The 22,966-nt window shown below is 36.4% G+C and overlaps 1 protein-coding gene across 4 annotated transcripts in view; it reads right to left on the bottom strand.

Annotated features, from left to right (window-relative positions):
- sdk1b (sidekick cell adhesion molecule 1b) overlaps positions 1-22,966 on the bottom strand; it is a 167,320-nt gene that overhangs the window by 16,069 nt on the left and 128,285 nt on the right. For all 4 annotated transcript variants that reach the window (XM_043220344.1, XM_043261425.1, XM_043253963.1 and 1 more), the window contains 10 exons: positions 22,078-22,269; positions 21,333-21,454; positions 16,955-17,064; positions 16,294-16,444; positions 13,028-13,265; positions 11,153-11,268; positions 8,864-9,053; positions 6,963-7,061; positions 969-1,163; positions 493-694 (listed from right to left, as the gene is read on the bottom strand). In XM_043220344.1, coding sequence (XP_043076279.1) covers positions 493-694; positions 969-1,163; positions 6,963-7,061; positions 8,864-9,053; positions 11,153-11,268; positions 13,028-13,265; positions 16,294-16,444; positions 16,955-17,064; positions 21,333-21,454; positions 22,078-22,269 — 1,615 coding nt within the window. The remainder of the gene's footprint in view (positions 1-492; positions 695-968; positions 1,164-6,962; positions 7,062-8,863; positions 9,054-11,152; positions 11,269-13,027; positions 13,266-16,293; positions 16,445-16,954; positions 17,065-21,332; positions 21,455-22,077; positions 22,270-22,966) is intronic.

Genomic DNA, 22,966 nt, shown 5'->3' on the forward strand with positions numbered 1-22,966 from the left:
CTAAATCATTATCATAATTATGTTTTTTAAATCATTATCATAATAGCTCAGAGAATGGCATTGTGCATATCCCCAAAAAATCTGGAAAATATTGATGGTGTTTAAAAAAAAAAATGGTATCGCAGTGGTACCAAACAAAACATTACAGAAAAAAACTAACCCAAATAAAAAAAAAGAAAAGAAAAAATGCCATTACGTTTGCATCTATGTTGAAAAACATAACCAAAAGCATGGTGCTAATATGGTGCAGAAACCTGCCATTACCCATGATTTTATTATTTTCTTGTTGAAATATAGCTTCAATTATTTTCATGTCTGCATATCCCTAAACTTACAATGAGCTCAAGTGTACCTCCATCCTGTGTATTTTAATGTCTTCTGTCTGTCAGAGCTAAAGCACATTGAGCTATAAATAGTGACTGTTCTTGTACCAGCCGTTGGCCGCACAGGCAGTTATGACTAATCAGAGAGAGATATGTGCGCGTGTGTTACCTATCCACCTCCCAGGAGGTGTTATTATGACCGATGGAGGATGTGTGGATCTTCCACTCGCCGTCCGGCAGCTCTAATGTCTGCAGGGTGAAGTAGCGCACTGGAGAAGAGCCGTCTCCCCCCGCCGTCCAATGAAGTCGCAGCTTATGAGACTCCACCCCTTTCTGAGGGACGGCGAGTCGTCGAGGGGGCTGTGGCTTCTCTGTGGGACATGTGTAATGAGTCACTGCTGGGCATATGCATGTGTCACAGACCCGGCTTGCGGCTAATTTTGAGCTCGGGTTTAAAAGCGGTCAGCACCGAAGGGCCACATGCTGTTTTGACAGTATGCTTTATCAGCTGACATTCGACTCAGGCAAACTTACTCCCCCGAAACACGAGCGATTCAGCGAGTTTTTAGCCCTAGTCACATCCAATCTGTCACTCTTAATGTAAATAGCCTAAGCGGTGAGCAATACAATCGAACAGTAACGAACCTCTTTTTTCTGTCGTTATGACGATGGCCTCCTCCGAGGGTCCCCAGCCCTTTTGAGTGCGCGCTGTGATTTGGAAAACATACGCCGATTCTGGAATCAGTCCTGTCACTGTGAACTGACGTGCGTTGGATCCCACCTCAACTGTTGTGAACTTGTTGGGGTCGTTGATATCCAAACGGTAAGAAATTTGATAACCTGCAGTAACAAAGTCATAATTACATCAGAACTGTTGGGAGTACATTGTTTTAACTATTTGCACTGTCACTGTAATATTTATATATCATATATAGATCGTAATAACCATGATTAATGATCATAATAATAAATTATTTCTTAATAATGAATTATTGGCATTATTAAATGTAATTATCATGCATTTATTATTACTACTACTAAAATCAATATATGAAGAAATTAAATAAATTATTATTGCTATGATTATTATTATTATTATTGTGATTATCATCATCATCATCATCATAATCAATTATACATACTAGTCATATTAGGAAATATGTGATAATAATAAATATCACTCATACTTGTAATTATTAATTATGAATAATAATATTGAAATGTTAATCCCAAATATTGCATATTTAATTATTACGCTTGTATCATCATCATCATCATCATTATAAATAATAATTATTTAATTATTTCTATGAATAATTCCTAATTATTTCTAATCAAAATATTACTATTGTTTTTTTATTATTGACATTTAAATATGCAGAATTGCAAAAGAGAATTGACAGCATCCATTCTAACAGAAAAGAACAGCATCAATATGCCACATTATATGTCATATCAAACAAACCACACAACTCATTTCAAATCAGCTTATAACAATCCATCTGGTGTGCATCATTACAACAGTCTTAACATATGAGGCGTCACATTTTTAAATACGTAAGGTCATTACACAAGTTCGCAACAGCAGCCTTCCTTCATAAGAGTTAATAATCCTCTTCTAACTGCAGACAAGGCTCATTTAATTTTAATGCAGATGCTAAGACCAAAGTGTCCCGTGAAAGATCTCCAGTCTGGGAGCACGCTTTAACCTGGAAGCGTTTATTACAGCTGAAAGGGAGTTTTTGACACGAGGTGCTGGAGAGACTGAGAGAGTTAAGTGCCTTGTAAACAGAGGAATCTACAGAATGGCCGAGAGAGGCGTTCTTATCTCTGTCACATGGGGCGTTTGGTGCTAGCGTGCTACGTTTAGAGGATTAGCATGGCACTACAAAGCTGAGGCTGGTTTTAAATTTAATGTTTTTTTTTTCCCCCTTTGCCTTGTCTTCTCAGATTCTTATTCACCCTTTCTTTCCTTTTCTCTCTTCCCCTCTCTGAACGCACAGCTCGCTAAGATCCTCCTTTATTAAGAGGCCATCGCTAACCCAACCCAAAAAGCCCAGAGGGGCCTATGCAAAATCCTCTGCTTTTCCAGCTTGTTCCTGAGCTCTCTCTTTTGATGGTTTTTCTTTTTCCTTTTTTTTCTTCTTTTTTTATGTGTTACGCCAGAGGCAGAAATCAACTTGAACACTTTTTTCCTCCTTTCTTTGCTGTTTCAGAGTAGCTTTTGCCCTGAAAATGGAGAGAAGGAGGCAAAAGGACAAAAAAATGGCCAACAATCAACTGTTCAGGCTTTGTATTTCCCCTCATCTATCATGGTAGAGCTGTGACCCATGCCAGGTGGTTCGGTACTCATTTTTTAATGTCTGGGTTGCCGTGGTGAGAGCAGTAAGCCGTGTAATTGGTCGGATCGTCGCCCCCTCGGTCAGGCGCATTTTATTTGTGCGCCCTGTTACCACAGCAATCACTGATCCCTAACCACAGGACACATTACAGCAGACACTCAACGTTATAAGAGAAGGAGAGCAGGAGAGAACATTACAAAAAGAACCATGGTGCTACCATTAACACCATGTTTCTGGGACACTTTCATGGCGGTACCACTCATATTCTATGCGGTAAATGAAGGTACCATTCAGATATAATGGTATAGTATACATTTGACATTAAGATGCTGTTTGTTTGTCATTAATGCAGAATGTGTGTGTGTGTAAATAAAATAAATAATGTTTACTGTTTTGATAGATTTTAAAATGTAATTTATTTCTCTTATGCAAAGCTATATTTTCAGCATAATTACTTTAGTCACACGATCCTTCAGAATTCATACTAATATGCTGATTTTCTGCCAAAGAAAAATGTCTTATTATTATCAATGAAAACAGCTGTGATTCAGGATTTATTGATGTTGAAAAGTTTCTTTTTTGGAAATGAAAATTTTTTAACATCCCCTTTACTGTCATTTTAAACAAATTGAATACATTCTTGTTGAATGCTATTAATTAAAAAAAAACTACTTTTGAGCACATGATGCACATATACAGCATTTGAGCAGCATTTGTTGTCTTTTTGAGGTTTTTTTATTTTATTCATATTTCCTTTTGCTAGTTGTTTTTATTGTATATTTGTCTTCTCTCTGCACTCTTAAAAATAAATGTGTTTAAAAGGTTCTTCTCAGCGATGCAATAGAAGAACCATTAAAAGATTCTTTAAAGAACCATCTATTCCTTACCTTTTTTACAATATATTCTTCAGTTGTTAAAGTTTCTAAACGAAACCATTTAGACAAAAAAGGTTCTTCTATGATATCATGAAGATACTTCTTGTTTTTAAAAAGAGAAATATTGTCACGATTTCAGAAAGTATACAATAAAACTTTCCTCTAAGTATCTTCAATGTATTTATCTACTTTATGTACCTTTTGGTGCATTGCAGTATGCTAAAAAAGATTAGCTTGACTAGGTAAAGAAGTTTCCCCAAACATGAGCAACACAATGAAGTCTTTGAAGGAAGACAGCGATCCGACAAAAGCAAGTAGTATGTCACACTGCCAATATCTCATTACCACACATGGAGTTGCATACACAGCTACTTCTTAAGCTGTATCTGTTTTTACAAAGCAACAAAGAGATTAAAGGTATGCAATTTTTTTTCAAATGTTAAAATACTTTCCCCATCCCAGCTTAAGGGATTAACTCATCATTTACTCATCCTCATATCACTTCAAACTTTTATGAGTTTCTTTCTGTGAAACGTGAAACATTTCTGAATAACGCACCTCTAGCTTTTTCCAAGCAATTACTGTACAATGTATGGAGAGCCTGTGGTGCAAAATGGACTATAAATGCACTACAAAAGTATTAAAAAAAAAGAAATCCATAAGGCGCTGCACTATATCGCCTTATGTGTTCTACTGAAAAAAAACAACAAAAAAAAACACTTGTTTGAACATCCAGACCTCTGGCTCAATCAGTTTGATGTTGGACTTCCAACCAGTGGCATATTGAATAGTGTTTGCGAAGATAGTGATTTTATTTGTAACCCCATATACAAATCCATATACAAATCAAGGCAAGGATAAGACAAAGAGAAATAGTTATATGAAAAAGATAGAGATAAGCCTTACAGAGAATAAGAGAGAGAATAAAAGAGAATGATAATGTGTGAGAGAGATACTGACAAAGAGAGAAAGAGAGAAATTAAATGCCAGAGCAAAAAGAGACACCAGAGAGGCCTCAATCCACCGATCAATATTCACAGACAGGCTCTTGCTTTCAATACATTACCACTAAAACTCAATTAAGAGCTAGAATAAAAGTTACACTGCAATAAAGCAACAGCAGCATATCCAGATCATACCAGTGCTGTATGACATGTTTAGGATATATATATATATATATATAAGTTTATAAGTGTATATAAGTATATATAAGTGTGTATTTATATAATAAATATACTCAGCACACATACATATCATACAAACAAATAATGTATGTCCACACACGCACACATATAATGTATATATACACACATATCCATATTGTCACATATACACACACATTACTACACACTTTATTTTAAGTTTTCCTTGTTCAAAACGTTACTCTGCTTAACAATACTACTTACTATTATTTGTTAATTAATATTACTCAGTACCCAAATGCATAATTACACTGCAACAACAACACAAAATAAGAGTAACCCATTTTTGTCTTGAAAATTTCCTATTTTTACATTGCATGAAAGCAGAATGAGATAGTGCCACATGGATCAATTTTATGATGCTTTGCTGTTTTAGTGGCTGACAGTGCCAGACTTACTTAATTTACATTATTTAAAAAAGTGTCCAGGATACTCCTCAAAAAAAAAAAAAAAAGATTAAAAGAAGACTTCTTATTTCTGGGTGAACTACTCCATTAAGAAAAAGTCTTTTTGCAGTATAATGATGATGATCTGATCTAATGATCTGTTCTTAATCGGTTTAAAGGTTTGCTATCTGAAATCCCCCCAAGGTCACTTTAATAATAATGCATCGATGTCTCATTCACACCGTACAGTCAGACGTTCAATAATTGCGAGAGTAACTGACTGCTGTTGAGGAAAATCAACACAGAAGACTGATATACCCCTTGTGAAAGTCACATTATCTGCGTATCCCCATGTATGAAATATATTATAAAGATCTGAGACGATAAAATGAGCACTGGAACACTGACAGCTCCTCTCTGATTGAAGATCTTTGGTTTATAACGTTCAATCCTACAGGGAGCGATTGATCCAATCAGCAGAGAGCTCTGTGTGCGAGTGTGTGTAGAAAAGAGACAGAAGGCAAGAGATCATCCGAGGTAAAGAGGCTTCACATTTCTATCACTATTAAGGGATTATATGATCCATCACGGGTGGTTAAGTGTCCATAATCCAGTCATCTATAGCTGCGAGTCAGTGTCTGTGCGGCCCGTAATCTTGATAACGGCAAAACTGAGGTTTAATCTCAATACACGGTTAAAATCCCAATACAGAAAATCTCATAACACACACACAAACCTACTGACTCCAGCGCAATGCACATCATGTCCTTGTAATAATAACATTTCAAATGGCCCAGGGCGCAATGGGAACAAACACACCTTCTTTAAGGACTCAAATTGCATTTTTACTGCAGATCAAGAACCCGATATTGCATAGCTTTTGATCTACGGCTCTGTGAATTAACTGCCGCTCCATTTGAAAACAGGTGACGTTTTACTGACGAGACGCGCATGAATATATCGCGCAATGTATTGCCCAGCCCTGACTGACAATAACAAGTTCCTGTACTTTGAGCAGTAGCTGTCTATAACTACAGCAGCAGCAATGTAGCAGACCTATTCCAACAAGACCAAATGCACTTTCATATCCATTACCATTCTAAAATGTCAGAATACTTTACTTCAGCAAGTATCCTTAAAATTGATTAAACGTCATGTTTATAATGTTACACAAGACTTCTATTTTAAATTGATGAAAATAATATGTTTTCCGTATAAGAACCCTTTTTCAAAAAAATAAGCACGGTTTTAAGCACTGATAATGCAAATGTTTCTTGACCACCAAATCGAAGATTTTTTTGAGGAATCAAAGGAATAAACTTAATTTAAAAATCATTTAAAACATGAATTTTATTTTTAGATATACTGAATTCTAAAAATATTTAACAATATTTATGGTTTACTGTATTTTTGATTACATAAAAAGTGTTATTTTAATATAAAATATAACATTTTACATATTGTTAAATAATATAAAATAAAATAAAAATATGGATCCTAAATGTGAACAACAGTATATATATGGAATAAATAAAAATATTGATTACTAAGTAAAATAAATTACAGATTAAAATGATTTTTTTTAATAAAATACAGTAAATATATTGTCTCTTATGAGGTCAAATTCAATTTAGATTTGCATTTTTATCATTCAGATTTTATAATAAATCCATTGGTTATTACATTTTCTATGCAAAAATGTTTTCTTTTAGGGTCAGTGGAAAAATGATTATAATTAGGTTTATTTAAAAACAACAGAAGCCTGTGATATGTCAACATTTATCTGGCTAGGTAAATGTGTGTGCTTGGTTGCGTAGCGTTTATGTTCCCTTACCCATAATGATGCCGTTTGGCTTCGAGGGAGGTTGCCAGACAACCCTGACAGACGTGAGACGCACCTCTGGAAACACCAACCTGACAGGTGGACCGGGAACTGGAGAGAAGAGAGGGATGGAAAGAAGGAGAGAGGAAACATACATTTAAAAACAGATTACTAGCATATATTCTGATTTCTTATAATGTAGCACATATTTCAAACACTTCAAAACATCTGTTTGTGGGGCCAGGCTTTTATCACGGCCACGATAAATATGACATTTTAATCTCTTCTCTCTCGCACACACAAAGTCTCCCTGTAAACTTCTAATTCCTTAAATCCATAAATATAAATATTAGTGTTTCATAATCCCTCATCAAACACATTTAACTCTGCCAGTGGACACTAGGCCAACAGCGCTGGTAATCCACTAGTTCTGATATGTGTGTGCGTGTGTGTGTGTGTGAGTCAGTGTGTGTAGAGAAAAATCACATAGACATTCCAGTATCTAGTATCCCTGGTATCCCTGTACATTTCCGAATGAATGTTGCTCCATTGAGCCGATTAAGAAAAATGACAGAAAGAGGGCATTTGTCATTGCGCTGGCAATACTCCACAGTCCACATATGAACACACTCGCTCATTTCAAAGGGAAAGATGGCAGCTTACTTCCCCTTGCCGTGGAAATATATTGCATACATGCGACTACATATTTCTGAGAGAAACTTTCCGAAAGAAATTTTATTGCTCAGAGGATGCTCTTTCATAGCTCAGGAGACTTAATGAGGTTCCCACTTGGTTGAGTCTCATGAAAACTGTCAGATAATTCCTGTGTCATATTTCACATCAGATTTAAAAGAAGTCTTTTTTTTTCATTATGACATATAGTTTCATGAAAACTAAGCACATTTTCCCTCCAAATTCTCATTACCGTAATCTGAAAAACATCTCATTCTCATTACTGCAATGTGAAAAATAATAAAATGTTTAGTATATATTATAATATATGCATATATATATATATATATATATATATATATATATATATATATATATATATATATATATATATATATATATATACAAAATAATATTTGTATATAACAATAGATGATTCATTTATTGTATTACAAACATATATTACTGAAAATATAATGATAAATATAATATTGCAAATATATGTTGAATAATTTTATATTCTGTTGAATAATTGAAGTTGAATAATTGAAGTATTATTTTTTGTTAATTTAAGAAAGGGTGATTACTATATTAGAGAGAAAATATATGAATACAATAATTAAAATAATTCTAATCATTTAAGTAGCCGAATATCGAATCATTTAGGTTAAGTTGACAAGCAGGAGGCAAACTTGAGATAATGGAGATCATCAAAAAACATCTCAAAAGTGTAAGTCACCCTTTAAAGCCACTTCTGTCTGAGAGCAGATTGAGATCTCATTAGTGATTTTTAAATGAGCTGGGATTAGAAAATGGAGCGAGTGAGAGGTGGTACAGACAGGTGACTCAAGTAAATGCAGTGATGCAGGATGAGGTTTCATGCGGTGGGGGCACCAGGAGGCCAGGCGCGCGTGTGTTTGTCTGTGTCTGGAGCCATGTGGGAGGTAATGCCAGTCTGAATGTCGGGCACAGCTGGAAACCAGCAGAGCATGAAGCAAGGCATAACTATGAGCTACCATCATGAATGTGTGTGTATGTATACAGGTGTGTGAGTGTGTGAAGGAACATCTGCTAAATGGGTAGCTTTCACTCAAAGTCTAATTTTGACCCAATGTGCGAGAGAACATTTATTTTTACTTTTATTATGCGTGTATGATTTGTCATAACCAGCGGGAACGTGTGAAGAATTAGATAATGTGTTCTGTTCAGTGGGTGATGCATTGATTTTATTGGTTGCTTACCATCATCCTTGGTTCTCTCGGCTGTGGGGGGCAGGCTGGGTGGTCCGTCGCCAACACGTGTGAAAGCGAGCACCTGAACCTCATACAAGATGAACTTGCTAAGGTTTTTTAAAAGCAGCAAGTGAGTCTGGTTCCCGTTCACCAGCTGGACCTGGGGGGCCCGCTCCGAATCTTTTTCTTTGTACAAAACCTAGAGATAAAAGGAAACATGGTAATATAGGTCACATAAAAAAGTTACGATGTGATATTGAGTGTTGGAAGGTCCTGGACGCAAAAAAAAAAGCAAGAACCACCGTACAGTGTGTAGTACTGCTTGCTAATTGCTAATTACCATGCACACTATTCATACATGCATACATAGAGATTTAAGCAAACCCCTGGCGGATGATAAAATATATATGAATATCACGGCCATGTACACAGTGCAGTTACATTTGGTAATCAAATCACATTTTATGCTTCTTTACAGGAGTGACAACTCGGTAGTGTTGCCAGATCTTCCTATAAAAAACAAGCAAATAAAAGCAAGTCCATAATACATGCATTATCTGGGAAATAAGCCACATATCAATATATCACAACCTGCACCTGCCTATTTTATTAACTCCATTAACTGGATCATTTTATGAGCTGAGCCTAAAGATGGTTAATAAATGTCTCTTATAATAAGTGGACCTTCCAAACCTACACAAAACACAGCAACTCTGCTGAAGGTGGTTTAGCTAAAATCATTAAACACAGGGAGTCTTCGGTAATATTACTTTGGTTAAAAATAGCAGATAACAAATTCCATAACATGTCATGAACAACATGTCAACAACATCTTATAGTGTCAATCTTCGCAATTTTAAGGGTGAGTTAATGATAATTTAGAGAATTGCGTCCATATTTAAATGCGGATGTCACTCCTGAAACTTTACAGCGTATGTGGCAATAAAGATGTCAAGATGAGCTCTTTTAACTTGGGGAAGTACGCAACCACACAGCAACCACTCACGACACTTGAGCATCTTTTGCACGTGCAAACATCCTTGTTTCTTCAGATAAAAACCACCCTCTTAAAAAAAACTCAAGTTCAAGTTTTGCCTAAACTTAGGTCCTGACTTTAGAAGAGATCAATAATTAATTGTGTTATTTCACCCCCCCCACACTTTTTTTTACAGTCTAAGCATTTTATCAATTGCCTTCTTCCGACAGTGTGTAAAAGGAAAAAACGTTTCAGCAGTTTCATGATCTTGCATCATGTCACTCTACACAGCCTAAGCAGAAAATGGAGAAAGCCTTATACAAGCAACAGTGCACATGGGTTTGAATATCTTCACACAGTTTATAGATGTGTTCAAAATGAACCCAATATGAACTATGTTCGGCTGAATGTATGTGCATTAAAGCATGAGGAAGAACTTTTTTAGATGTGCATATCAACAGCTCTTTGTGGTATAAAGTGCCTTTGGCGGATGATACAAGCATTACATTAGATGTGTAGAAGTGTACTACATACACTTTTTTTGCTGCGGTGCATAGGAATGGTTCTGCTCTGTGGTTGTTCTGGGTGGTTTCTTACTTTCCCACATCAAAAGAGTCCACCTCCAAATATCTGCATGGGGATATGGCTCAGAATCCGCCTTCTTCCACTTTTATACTTGTAAAATGTAGGACGGGGACTTGGCACTATCCATCAATTGTTGATTGGATGAGAGCAAATCCGAATGCAAGCTTGCTGTTGATTTTGGATGAGTGTGGTTTAAGCCGACTAAGTTACTGGAGAAGTCCTGCATACTCACGTTTTGCAGGATGTTCGGGTTTTGACATTTTGATGAAACATTACAACAATGAAACGATGAAATCATCCATGAAATATACATGGATGAATAATCTAAAACATGCATTTACAAAATAATTTTAAATATATTTTAAAATGTAGTGCTGTCAAACGATTAATCGTGATCAATCACATCCAATATATATATAGAAATAAATATGTATGTTTATATATTAAATATATTTATATACAATGTAAATTAGATAAATATATGTAAATATTTTTAAATATATATTGTATGTGCCTGTATTTTTTTTTTAGTAACCAAAAACCCAGTCTTTTTGGGGATTTGATGAATAGGAATGAATCGTTTGACAGCTCTAATGAAATAATTGCAGTCAGTGGGACGTCTCCATATACAGTAGAAATTCACCCGTTGCAGTGTTTTCGGCAAGCAGCACTCTCCAGTCAAAGCTGTGGGGGATTTTAAGGGTCCTAAAGCATTCTCTTTGATATAGTAACCGTACCTTGTAACCAAGGATGTGTCCATTCTTCTGGTGTTCAGGGACCGAACCCCAGGTGACCAATATACTCGTGGAGCTCATTGCCTCTGCGCTCACATTTTCTGGGGCACCAGAGGGAACTGAAAACACACCCATATAAAAAGCCATTTTATACTAAAGCAAAAAACCTACTCAAGGCCTCGTGCTAAAGTGATTTTACAACACTTAAAGGCTGTTTTTCATCCTATTGGAACTATAATAATATAAAAGACTCCAATTATCATTAATAATAATATGAACAAACAATTCCACCAAGTAATACAGCTCATTAGCCTAAGGCTGAACAATTTATTTCGGTCAGGGTTTCATATCGACTCAGTATTTTTGCTGAAATCTCACTCCTTTCTATTGGAGTCTGTCACACGTACTGATTAAAAACGGAAGAGGGCTGACAGCTTAAACAACAGCCTCTGACATTTCTCTCTGATTCGCTGTCATGTGAAGCTCGCTGAAATAAGAACCGCGTGAGCATAAACACTTGTAATGGACTGATTTAAGAATATATTTTGAAGGTGTAACTTTACTCCGTGAATGTGTGTGATGTGTATTTATTCCTTCAGGGCTTGTCGGCAAATATTCATGCGCAGCATCAGTGAGAAAAAGATTTTCATTTGCTACAAAGAGCGACAAAAGCACATTCTTATTCTTTTAGTTATTTAGGTGCTGGCAGGAAATTGTGTTTTAGTGTTTGCTAGGAAAAATTATTCAATCAAGTTACTCAGTTTTTCTTAAAGTGACAGTTCACCCACAGATGAATATTCTGTCATTAATCTGTCTAATGCTGTCATTACTCGTCCTATTATCGTGAATTAAACAATTATGTTTAATAAAATCCAAGAGCTTTCAGATCCTGCAAAGCAAATGAAAGGTAGTAAGGACATTATTAAAATGGTGACATTAACAGTTCTGTCTACGCAGGGTTGGAAATGATCAAAGATATATTAATTTGTGTTATATATTAATATTAACTGCAGGGTTTCTACAGCCCTAAAAAAGTTTGATTTCCAGAACTGGAAAAGACTTGAAAACATGTAAAATCCACAAAAGGTCAAGATGTAATTTTCTTTAGGTGCACTACTGTTCAGAAGAACTTTTTTATTAATATGTACATATTTTTCCATTAACGTAAAAGTCTGCACCGTCACTTTCGATCAGTTCAAGCAAAATAATTCTTAAAACAGTATACATATCTTCCTTTCAAAAAATACAAAATGAATAAAAGTGCTGACCCCTAGATTCCGAATAGTTCATTTCTAGTTTATGAGTGTGATCTCTGCAATTAAACCACAATCAACAGAAAAATTCAAGGAGGATCGGATGTTTGAAATCTGTAAGTGGTCACCACCAAGGCCACAAGTGCCCGCCCCACCATCTGCCAAACTTTCTAGATGTTGTCTAGGGGTCGGCAGGATCATTAACTCAGCAGGGAGTCAGTGGAGCTGCTAACACCCACCCGCTGTTAGACGTGGCCTCGGGCATAGACTCCATCTGAGTCTCCAACGGCTATGTAAATGATGCCTGCGACTAAAAATCGGCTAGTAGGGTGCTGGCTAAACTGTAGCTCGTTTGGAGCTTCTGAGGAATTCAGTAACTTTAATTTAACCACGAACAGACATATTTTTGTAAGAATTCAATGCAAGTATCTGATCTATACTTGACATCAAAATGGAAATGTGACTGTAACGCATCAACTCAACGATGCTTAAATTACCATAACTCATTTGGTAACACACAAAACAGACACAAGTTTTATTTCTTTTCCTCACATGCATGCCATTAAACTTTGAAACAAACGACGCTGTTTCTAACGCAAGCATGCTTTGTGGAAAATGTTGTCACCTGACTCTTTAGTTTTGCCCGGCACAGGACTGCTCCAGGGTCCAGGCCCGATGCCATTGAAGGCCTGAATGCTGAGCTCGTACTCCGTCCACTCCTCAAGTCCCTCCACCGTCGCTTCCAGAGACAGGCGCTCAGAAACCGTCTCCATCCGGGGCTGCCCGAGCCCGTCTGCTCTCTGCGCACGTACTCGGTAACCCACGCTTTCAGGATTTCCGTTATAAGCTGCCTCTGGAAGCGGCTACAAAACATGAAGAGGAAAAACATCGAAGCAGGACAGACTTTGATAAACCTACATCAATAAGAAGACCAAAAACTGAACTGGAATTTCATTGCAAAAAAACAGTAACAGATCTGCCTCACATATTTTAAATATTTGTATATTTTTTTATAAAATTTCCCCCAAACAATAATGATTTACTTTTTTTTTATATAATGTAAACCCTTTTTTTTTTTTTTTTTTTTTTTTTTTTTTTTAAGAAAATAAACTATTTTTTTTGGCAATAAAGAATTTGTGTCAATAAAAATGTTTACATAGTTGCTAAGGATTTCAATTTCAAATTCTTTCTATTTACTAAAAAAAATTAAGTAGCAAAACAATAAAATGTAAAAAATGATAGTAATAAGAGATGTTTCTTGAGCACATAATCAGCAAATTATAATGATTTCTGGCTAAAGTAATGATGCTGAAAATTTGCCATCGCATGAAAGAAATTACATTTTAAACTACATTCAAAAAGAAAACATTTATTTTAAATTGTAACGGTATTTCACAATATTAATGTGTTTCCCTACATTTTTGTATTAAATTCAATTAAATTAAGAGAGAGAAACTTTGGTTCTCCAAACCCAATTTGGCCAATTATAATGGAATGGTGCTGAAATTTAAGGGCTGAAAAAGTTTAACTAATTTTCTGCATGCTAATCTTACTCAACAGGAATTAGAAATAAACGTTTCATGACTCATCCCGGTGGCTAAGTTCTATGATGATCTGGATGAATGAAAACCTTCACAAGCGTCAAATTGTGTGCAGCAAACAGAAAGGAAGTTCCTTAATCTCCTCATAAACATAAATTAAATGACATTTGAAATTGGCTGTAATGCAGCTCAGTCCCTCGCCTGCTTCAGCTGTGCGTTGAACATTGGCACACGGCTCGGAGACATTTTCCAGATTCGGATGCCAAGAGTTCGCACATGGTTGCTCGCCTAGTACTTTAATGCACACTCGAAACCTTACGATGTTCACAGCTTCAGGACGTTGACTGCTTGAAAGTGTTTCTATTAAAATGCTTTTGGCGAGCTGACGGATGCCGATGTATCTTTCTTGAGCCAAATCAATGTTTCAGTCTTTATGGTCTCCGCAATAAGCTGCTAATCGTTAATTGCTTGTAAGATCATGTTATGATACGAATCATATATATATATATATATATATATATATATATATATATATATAATATATATATATATATATACATAAAAATACTACTTTAAAACTTTAATTTGTCTATATTAACTTGTATAACGTGATAAGCTTGTTTCACTTTGGCTTGTTTTCAGTTTGATATTTTTATGTCTTTTTTGTTCAATCAAACATATTGCGTTTTTTGATTGAATGAAAAAGAGGCAGCATAACTCCACACAATGTCAGAATGGTTTAGTAAATGAAAACTAATAAGTGTTGCTTTCTAAATACTTCTAAAGCTCAAAGCATTTCCACAGCAACGCCTCATCATTCATCTTCCTCATTAAACACATTAACACTTAAGAAACTTGGGTTGCTTGGTAAATGACAGAAGAGCGGTAAAAATATAACCTTTTCTTCAGTGACAGCTGCATAGAAGTTTTGGTATGAGTGTAATAAATGACTATCCATAAAAACGGGTTAGAGGTCACTGTTTTCGTTTTCAGCGCTTGTAAAGTACTGCATTAAGCACTATTATGTCCCGAGGGTCATTTTTTTCAGCACCAGCACCCCACAAATGTGTTACTACGACCAGCGGAGGCTTCGCAGAAGCCGTTTTTTAGATTAAATGGAGTCCTGTCTTATGAAATGACAGCCTTCATGTTATGTGCCTCTACAACTCAAATTCTTCGATTGCTCTTCAGGCTTTGAAAAGGTGAGAGGGGAAAAAAGGAGAACTGAAGGAGAAAATAACAGCAATTACATCTGATACTGACAGACACTATGGCTCCTGATAGCAAAAAACAGACAGGAAAAATAAGCTGTCAACCTCTTCCAGTATATCCTTCACCTATAAAGTGTGCGCACAGAAGCGCAACAGACACTATTTGTGTCCATCTCTGCGAGTGTGCATAAATCTCTGGAGGGTTCGTTTTTTTATGATAACATTCACACCAGATTCAGAAACACTTGCTTTCGATGCAACAAAAGAAACGTTTAAGAGTTTGGTATTTATAACAAATGGTAAATGTTTGGAGGGGTGCATAAGAATAAATACTAAAATTTAATGATATAATTAAAAATAATATTCATTTGTTAATTAATATACATGTGTAGTATACATTATATCAATATTTACAACTGATGTATTTTCTGACGATAATTATATATGGTTTTATTTATCAAAAAAAATGTTTTTAGAGTTGATTTTATTGCTAATTTTAATAAACGAATTCAAAACTCTTGTTTGTGTCTGGATCAATTTCTTCATGGTCTACATTAGATTCTACATTTAACTGTTTAGACATTCGGTCAAAATGAGGGTTTACTCTGTTTGGGGTGCATATAAATATAAATATACGTTTTATATTATAAAGTGTTATTTATACCTGTTTTGAGTTTTTATTTACTGCCATGTCAGCTTCTGTGGCTATTTTTCTAGCAAGAAAATGTATATACCTGTGATGGCAAAGTTGAGAAATATCAGAGTGTGATTGGGTGCTTACTAATTTTTAAATATAATTCATCATTGCTAAATAAGAAAGTATTAATTTCTTTCTATCATCAAAAAAAAATCACTGAACCGAAACTTTTCACAGTATTGTGAAAGACACATTTATTAACTATTAAGTACGACTTTTCCTCAATAAATTCTTAATGTGTTGCCTATTAATAGTTAGAAAAGTAGTTGTACAGTTTAGATACTGTGTATGATTAGGGATGTAGTAATATAAGGTATTAATATGTGCTTCATTAGCACTAATAAATGGCTAATATTCTAGCAATATGCATGCTAATAGGTGCAACTGTAAAATAAAGTGCTATAGAAAACCTTTATTTGGTATATGTGTGTCCGTTCCTCACCTCCCAGCGAATCCTCAGGCTGGTTTCACTAGCAGAAAACACTTTGAGATTCATCGGGGACGCATCTGGGTTGGACTGCAGGGTCTGCATCGTACGAGAAGGCTGACTGAAGGGACTCGAACCCACAATGTTCACCTGCTTCATCCTGAACCTAAAAGAAGTATATAAGTGGGGAGAGACAAAAAAAAAAAGCATTTTAAATTCTCAGATCTTGCTCTTAAGTAGCGAAGGATGGGGATTTTGGACAGGATAACGGATCTCTACAGCCTCTGATCATCTGTAATCCCTTTAGGACAAGATAGTGTGCTGAGAATCAGAAGACAATCTTTCCACAGGACCTTCAGAAAATCAATTAAGGATAGAAATAGAAAAGCGGAATGAGAGAAAGAAAAAGAGAGAGAGAATGAAGAACAAATGAAAAAAAAATAGTTGGAGACACGTAACGCAGGGAGAGCTGGAAGTATAACTTTCGTTTAGTTAATACCGAAAGCTCATAACCAGCTGAAATTACTCAGAGTTCCTGCTGTATACACCAACACCAAAACACTCAACAGGTTTGTGAAGGTACTTTCACATTATTGGGTTCGTTTGTCACTACATTTTAGTTCATTAGATTGACGGGAAAGTGTTTTTTCATTCAGGGAAGGAGCGAAAAGCTCACCTGTACTGAGTAAATGGGATGAGATTGGGAATCTCCAGAGTGTCTGAGGCTGGAGGACTGTCCATCTCGTACAGAAGCGTCCACTCCTCGTCCTCACCCACAGTCCCCACCTGTGAACACAGAATGATTTTCACTTAAATACGCTGGCTAAATACACACATACACGGAAAACAATATCTAGTATGACATACATCGTAGTCACTGCAGTCAAAGCACGTTTATACCGGCAAGAGACATAAATAAGGTGCATTGTTTTAACTTTTTCCAATAGTACAGAGATGACAAATTATTTTATAAAAAATGCTGCATCAATCCTCATAAAAGATACAAGGCAGTTAGTCTTTTTTGAATTAACTTTTAATATAATTTTATCTAAAATTACATAAATAGCTAAAAAAATTATCTTTTTGTAATCAGTCGCAATGGAAATATACGTATTGTAATTATACAATTAATGTATCATTATTATTATCATCACCATACTATATATTTATAGTTAACAGTTCAACTACAATAGTAATACATGTCTGCATTGTTTGTCTAATATTTGATATGTAATTATTGTGTTGTTATAAGAACAGTAATAATTGTTATTTTGCACTTATAATATGAATAGAAAAGAACAGAACAGAACGGAACAATAAAGGCCTATCAATTATAATTATTATTACAGAGTTTTATAAGAACATAAACGTGAATGTGGCCTTAGTAGAGTGATTTTTGAAGAGCTATTCAGAATCTAGAGTGAGTCATCATGATAAACAACAACAACAAAATTTATTCAATACAATTTTATAGCAGATATTTTAACAAGTTTAACTTTGTCCCCGTATGCAGCCCACAAGTGTTTATTTCCCTGTATTCTACGTATATAAAAACGGTGCATGCTGTTTAATGCAGCAACAGTAAAAGCAGTACGGTAGTATGCTAATTTGAAAATATAACCAAAAAAGAGATGAAACCGGCAATCACGATATGCTGCCGGCTTGTCAAAGCATAGAAATATTTTTCACATTTATAATCCAGTTTTAAGTAAAAAATGCCCGAAATCTGGGTAGTTTGACTGACATCAACATGACAATCCACAAATTAGATGTTAAGATTACAGTTAAGATAGCTTATACTTCACATCAGATTTCACTTGATGTATACTGGAAATATGGGCAAATCTTGGTCCCCCACGCTGTGTATAGTACACTTCCTGCATCCCTCACTCCTATTATTGCAGAGTGTCATTCCAAATATACAGAGTCAGATTCAGCAGTCAGAGCTGATGATAGAAAAGCTTTAGACTGACAGTGAAAAGAAACAGCAAACCAAACCAAGCTGCCCGCAGTGCAGACCCATATCAGGCATGCTTGCTTTGTTTTCTCTGCTTTATGTTTTTTGCTTTTCACTAATCAAAAGCAAGATGCTATAGATTCTCAACAATAACATGCAAGAGCCTGATAGGGCTCGTTTTTTTACCCACCTTGATCTTAATAAGGCCGTAATGAGGTAATGAGCTAATTAAAAAGTGGATCCACAACATGAAAAAAAAATCTACAAAGAGACACTGGGTAATGCAGCCAGTCATTATCTGCAAACAAAAACTGCTTATCATTTCAAACATGTCACAATCAAGTGACTCGCGCTTCCTCTAGGACCTCGCTGAGAGCTGCTTCCATTTATCCATAGAGCAACCTGTGATTAATATCATGCAGTGAGCTCTTTCCTATCATTACCATGTATAAACTGTCAAAATACTTAAAAGGGTCCATATTCTACACTTCTAAAGCATTGCAATTTCCCACTGAAGTTCACTTATAATGTTAGTCAAGGTTTCTTACACAGAAAACAGTCATCATTTTACATTTCCCAGCCTCTCGCTGACCCTTTGACTGTTTTTGGCTACTGCATTTTTCAAATTTCCATATGTAAATGACCTTTGGTGTGATCGGCCAACCTCACGGTTCGCACTATCATTCATCAGAATGGGCTAGGGAATTTAAAAGGAAAGTTCACCCAAAAATGTTAATTCTGTCACCCTCATGCCATTCCAAACCTGTATGAATAAATACGTTCTGTGTATTTTAAAAAAGGTTGTCCATATGACGAATATATATATTAACCTAATTAAATTGCTGTCCTGTGAATTAACAGTGCTCAGAGTCGACACTTCAAATCACACCCTACACCCTCATTCACTATTCCCTACATGAGTTTACTAATATAGTCCACCTGACAGAGAGAATGAAAACTAATTAGGGAATTTAGCCAATGATGAACAGCTGCTGTTAACAAGTAGAAAGACTTGGGAAAATGAAACAACAATTGACAGCCACCTTAGATGAAATAAACTGAAATAAAACAGCAGAAGATGATTAAACAACACTGCCAGCTGTACACCTCTACAAAAAAATCTTTGAGAATTAACATTTATATTTTATTGAAAATGTTTTGCCTCACCATTGTGGTGATCAGTGTCTTTAGTTCGGATCTTGACCCTTGACTTCTTAACACTAGATTTTCTTTCTGATTGGGCTGGTTTTCGATATTACAAACCATATGTTGAAACAACTAGTACTTGGTTTCCGTGTAAACACTGCGTCTACACAGCATGTTTTGTGCAGCACTGTTTGAGCACAGGAAAGGTGAAAAGATTACAAAGGGAATCGGAATCGGCCACCGACCTGGTCCAGGATACAGCTGTGAAGAAGTCATCTGTAAAAAAACACCCCAACACAAGCTGATTTCTAACCCATAGACTTAAGACCCCATTAGTGCCACCTCAGTACCTCTAATCTTCTTCTCTCTCTTCTCTCATCCCTCCCTCTGACTCCCTCCTTCCTGCTCTCCCTCGATTAAACAGTATTAAAGACAGGAGCGAAGAAAACGAAGGGGAAAAGAGAGGGATCTCATTAGGAGGAGTTTTTCTCTTCACGCTGCACAGCGCTGGACGCCATCCAAGAGGGGCTTAACACATATGTGCGCACACACAAACACACACCACACCTAAAGGGCTGGGAGACACGGTGCATGACATCTCCTTAGCCTGCTCGTACTATGTCAAATACGGAGTGTGAGCTTGCATGTGTGTTTGCGTGTGTGCGTTTTCTCCAGGGGAAGATGTTTTAGTGCAAGAGCAAGCCTGTTTTTCCCTCGAGATGAAGTACCTGCCAGACAACAGCATCTTCACTGGAGCACAGCCTGCCAGACAAGGGCATAACACACACCCACAAATACACACAAATACTTACACGCACACATATATATACTTTTGAGCACATACACTGAAAAGTCATATTCCATAGAGCGGTCTTGGCAGAGAGAAAATTGCTGTTTGTGGAAAAGTTAACCATTCGGCAGAAGGAAAATTGCCATTCGTCACAAAGTTACATATTTTGCAGAGAGAAAACAGCAATTTGTGGAAAAGGTACGATTTTTTTCAAAAAGAAAAGTGCCCTTCAAGGCAAAATTAATACTTTTGTGAGAGAAATTCAACCATTCAACAGGCAAATTATTAACATTTGTGGCAAAGCAAAACTATATATTTAATTATATACATATTTTTTTTATATGAGCCAAGTGCAATTTGCGGCAAAGTTAACCATTAGGCAGACAGAATATTAATAACAGTGGCAAAATTAACCATTTTGTCCAGAGCAAATTAACAATTAGGCAGAAGAGAATATTAATAATTGCAGCAAAGTTTGGTTAAATAAACCATTAGGCAGCAATATAAAAATTTGTAGCAAAGTTACCCATTTTGGACAAAGCAAGTTAACCATTAGGAAGACAGAGTATTCTTATCTGGTGCAAAATTAACAATTAGGCAGAGAGAATATATCTGTGGCAAAGTTAACCATTTTGTCCAGAGCTAATTAACCACTAGGCAGAGATATTAATATTTGTGGCAAAGCTAAGCATTTTGTCCAGATTAAAGAAATAGTTAGTCCAAAATTCTGTCTCACCCCCCAAGTATTTCCAAACCTGTATGAATTTCAAAGGAAGATAGTTTTGGGTCACCATTCACTTCCATAGTATTTTTTTCTCTACCGTGGAAGTCTACCGTAACACAAAACAGCCTGGTTACAAACATTTTTCAAAATATCTTCCTTTGCGTTCTGGTTCGGAACTACTTGAGAGTGAGTAAATGATGGCAGACATTTAATTTTAGGGTAAACTACGCCTTTATATAAATATAGGTAGGCAGAATAATAATATCGGTGGCAAAATTAACCATTTTGTATGAGCAAATGGCTACTAATTGCAAATTTACTGCTTTGTTAACCCTTTAGCCACTGTGGTATAGCCTAGCACTTGCCAAAAACGATTTGGCAATTTAAACTTTTAAAATTGTACACACACAAACACACACACACACACGCCTACACACCTGTCCTTCTATGATCCATTTGGAGATGGCAGTTTTGCCGTCACTGCCGGGGTGGAACTTTATGGAAGCGGAGCGAGGGCTGATGTTGGAGATGACCAGATTGGAGGGTGCACCAGGAAGCTCTGTTCAGCAACACAACAAAACATATTTGTGTAACTCACAAGCTTCTCTAATTGAAACATTCCCTGCATTTTGTGTTCTGCTCTCTGTCTATTTTCTCCATCCTGCGTCTTCATTATCCTTCAAAGAAAACTCCTGTAAATGGGCCCATAACTCACTTCAGAGTCAATTAGGTTTTGTGTACAGCAGCGCACATTGTGTTTGGGTATATGATTAATTGGTAATTAAATGGATTGATAATGATATTTGGGTGGTTCACGGTGGCTCATTCAACAGTAGATAAAGCTCGTTCTCTCCTGACTCCACAGCATATCAGTGGGAGATAATGAGTGTAGCTTGGCTTTTGGTCATCATCATTTATTTCATGTTCTCTCTAACACACACGCACACACACAGCGGCCCCAAGAGCTTCATACTGACTCTGTGTGATGTATTACAGTCTTACTGACTGTGTCTCGGATTGCTGGTCTATGTGAAATATGCGCCCCACTGCGGCATCCTGTTTCATGTGTTGAATTTCCTTTCGAGTTTGAACACGGTGACTATCACCGATCCCCGAGGGAGAATTTGATGCATTAAAGTGATGCTAGCATTGAAGTGTGTATTTGTTTGAGAGTGTGGAGACCTGGCGGCAGTCCTGTCGAGATGCTCGACGAGGTGGCAGCACCGGTGCCGGCCTGTGTCACCGCAGCCACCTGCAGAGTGTATGTGGTGAGCGAAGTGAGCCCGGTCACTTTGTACGTCAGCGTCGAATTGGACAAAGTCTGAGATACGCGGGTTTCGTTCTGACTGGCCTCCTCCCAACACAAGACGTAACCTATGGAGAGGTGGCAATGAGACGAGAAGAAAGAGAAAATTAAACTTTGTTCCATAGGTTGAAGCGCCTTGCTGCTTTTTGTCTACATAGGCAGTAGCTGTCTCTTATAAGTGGCTCTTTGCATGCATTCGGAAAATGAAATTACATGAAATATGCAGAGAGAATCAACCACTGTAGCTTACAGTTAATCACCACAGACTACAGAGTGGTGTTAGGAAGTAGAAGAAGGCTACTAACTTAACTACACTTCCGGGTAATGGTTTATGGTAACACTTTAGAATAGGTAACACTTGTTTACTATTAACTAAGACTTTTCCCACAGTAAATTATTTATTTGCTGTTTATAGTTAGTAAGGTAGTTGTTAAGTTTAGGTAGTGGGTAGGATTAGAGATGTAAGCATTAATATGTGCTTAAAGTGTTGCTTACCTCCATGTCGTTCCAAACACGTAAAAGCTTTGCTTGTCCTCAGTAATTTTTCAGTAATTTTTTTAATTTAGGATGACAACTGGGAGACTTGTGACTGTCCCATTGGCTGCCAAACAATTACGTCAAGGTACAGAAAAGTATGAAAAACGTTGTGTGAATGCTCCATCTGTCTATCAGTGGTTCAACCGTAATATTATGAAGCTACAAGACTACTTTTTGCATGGAGTTTATTTAATCATCCGGTGGACGCAGTTATTTTTGTTTTCTTTC

Source organism: Puntigrus tetrazona, chromosome 1 (assembly GCF_018831695.1).
Source record: "Puntigrus tetrazona isolate hp1 chromosome 1, ASM1883169v1, whole genome shotgun sequence".
NCBI lineage: Eukaryota > Metazoa > Chordata > Actinopteri > Cypriniformes > Cyprinidae > Puntigrus > Puntigrus tetrazona.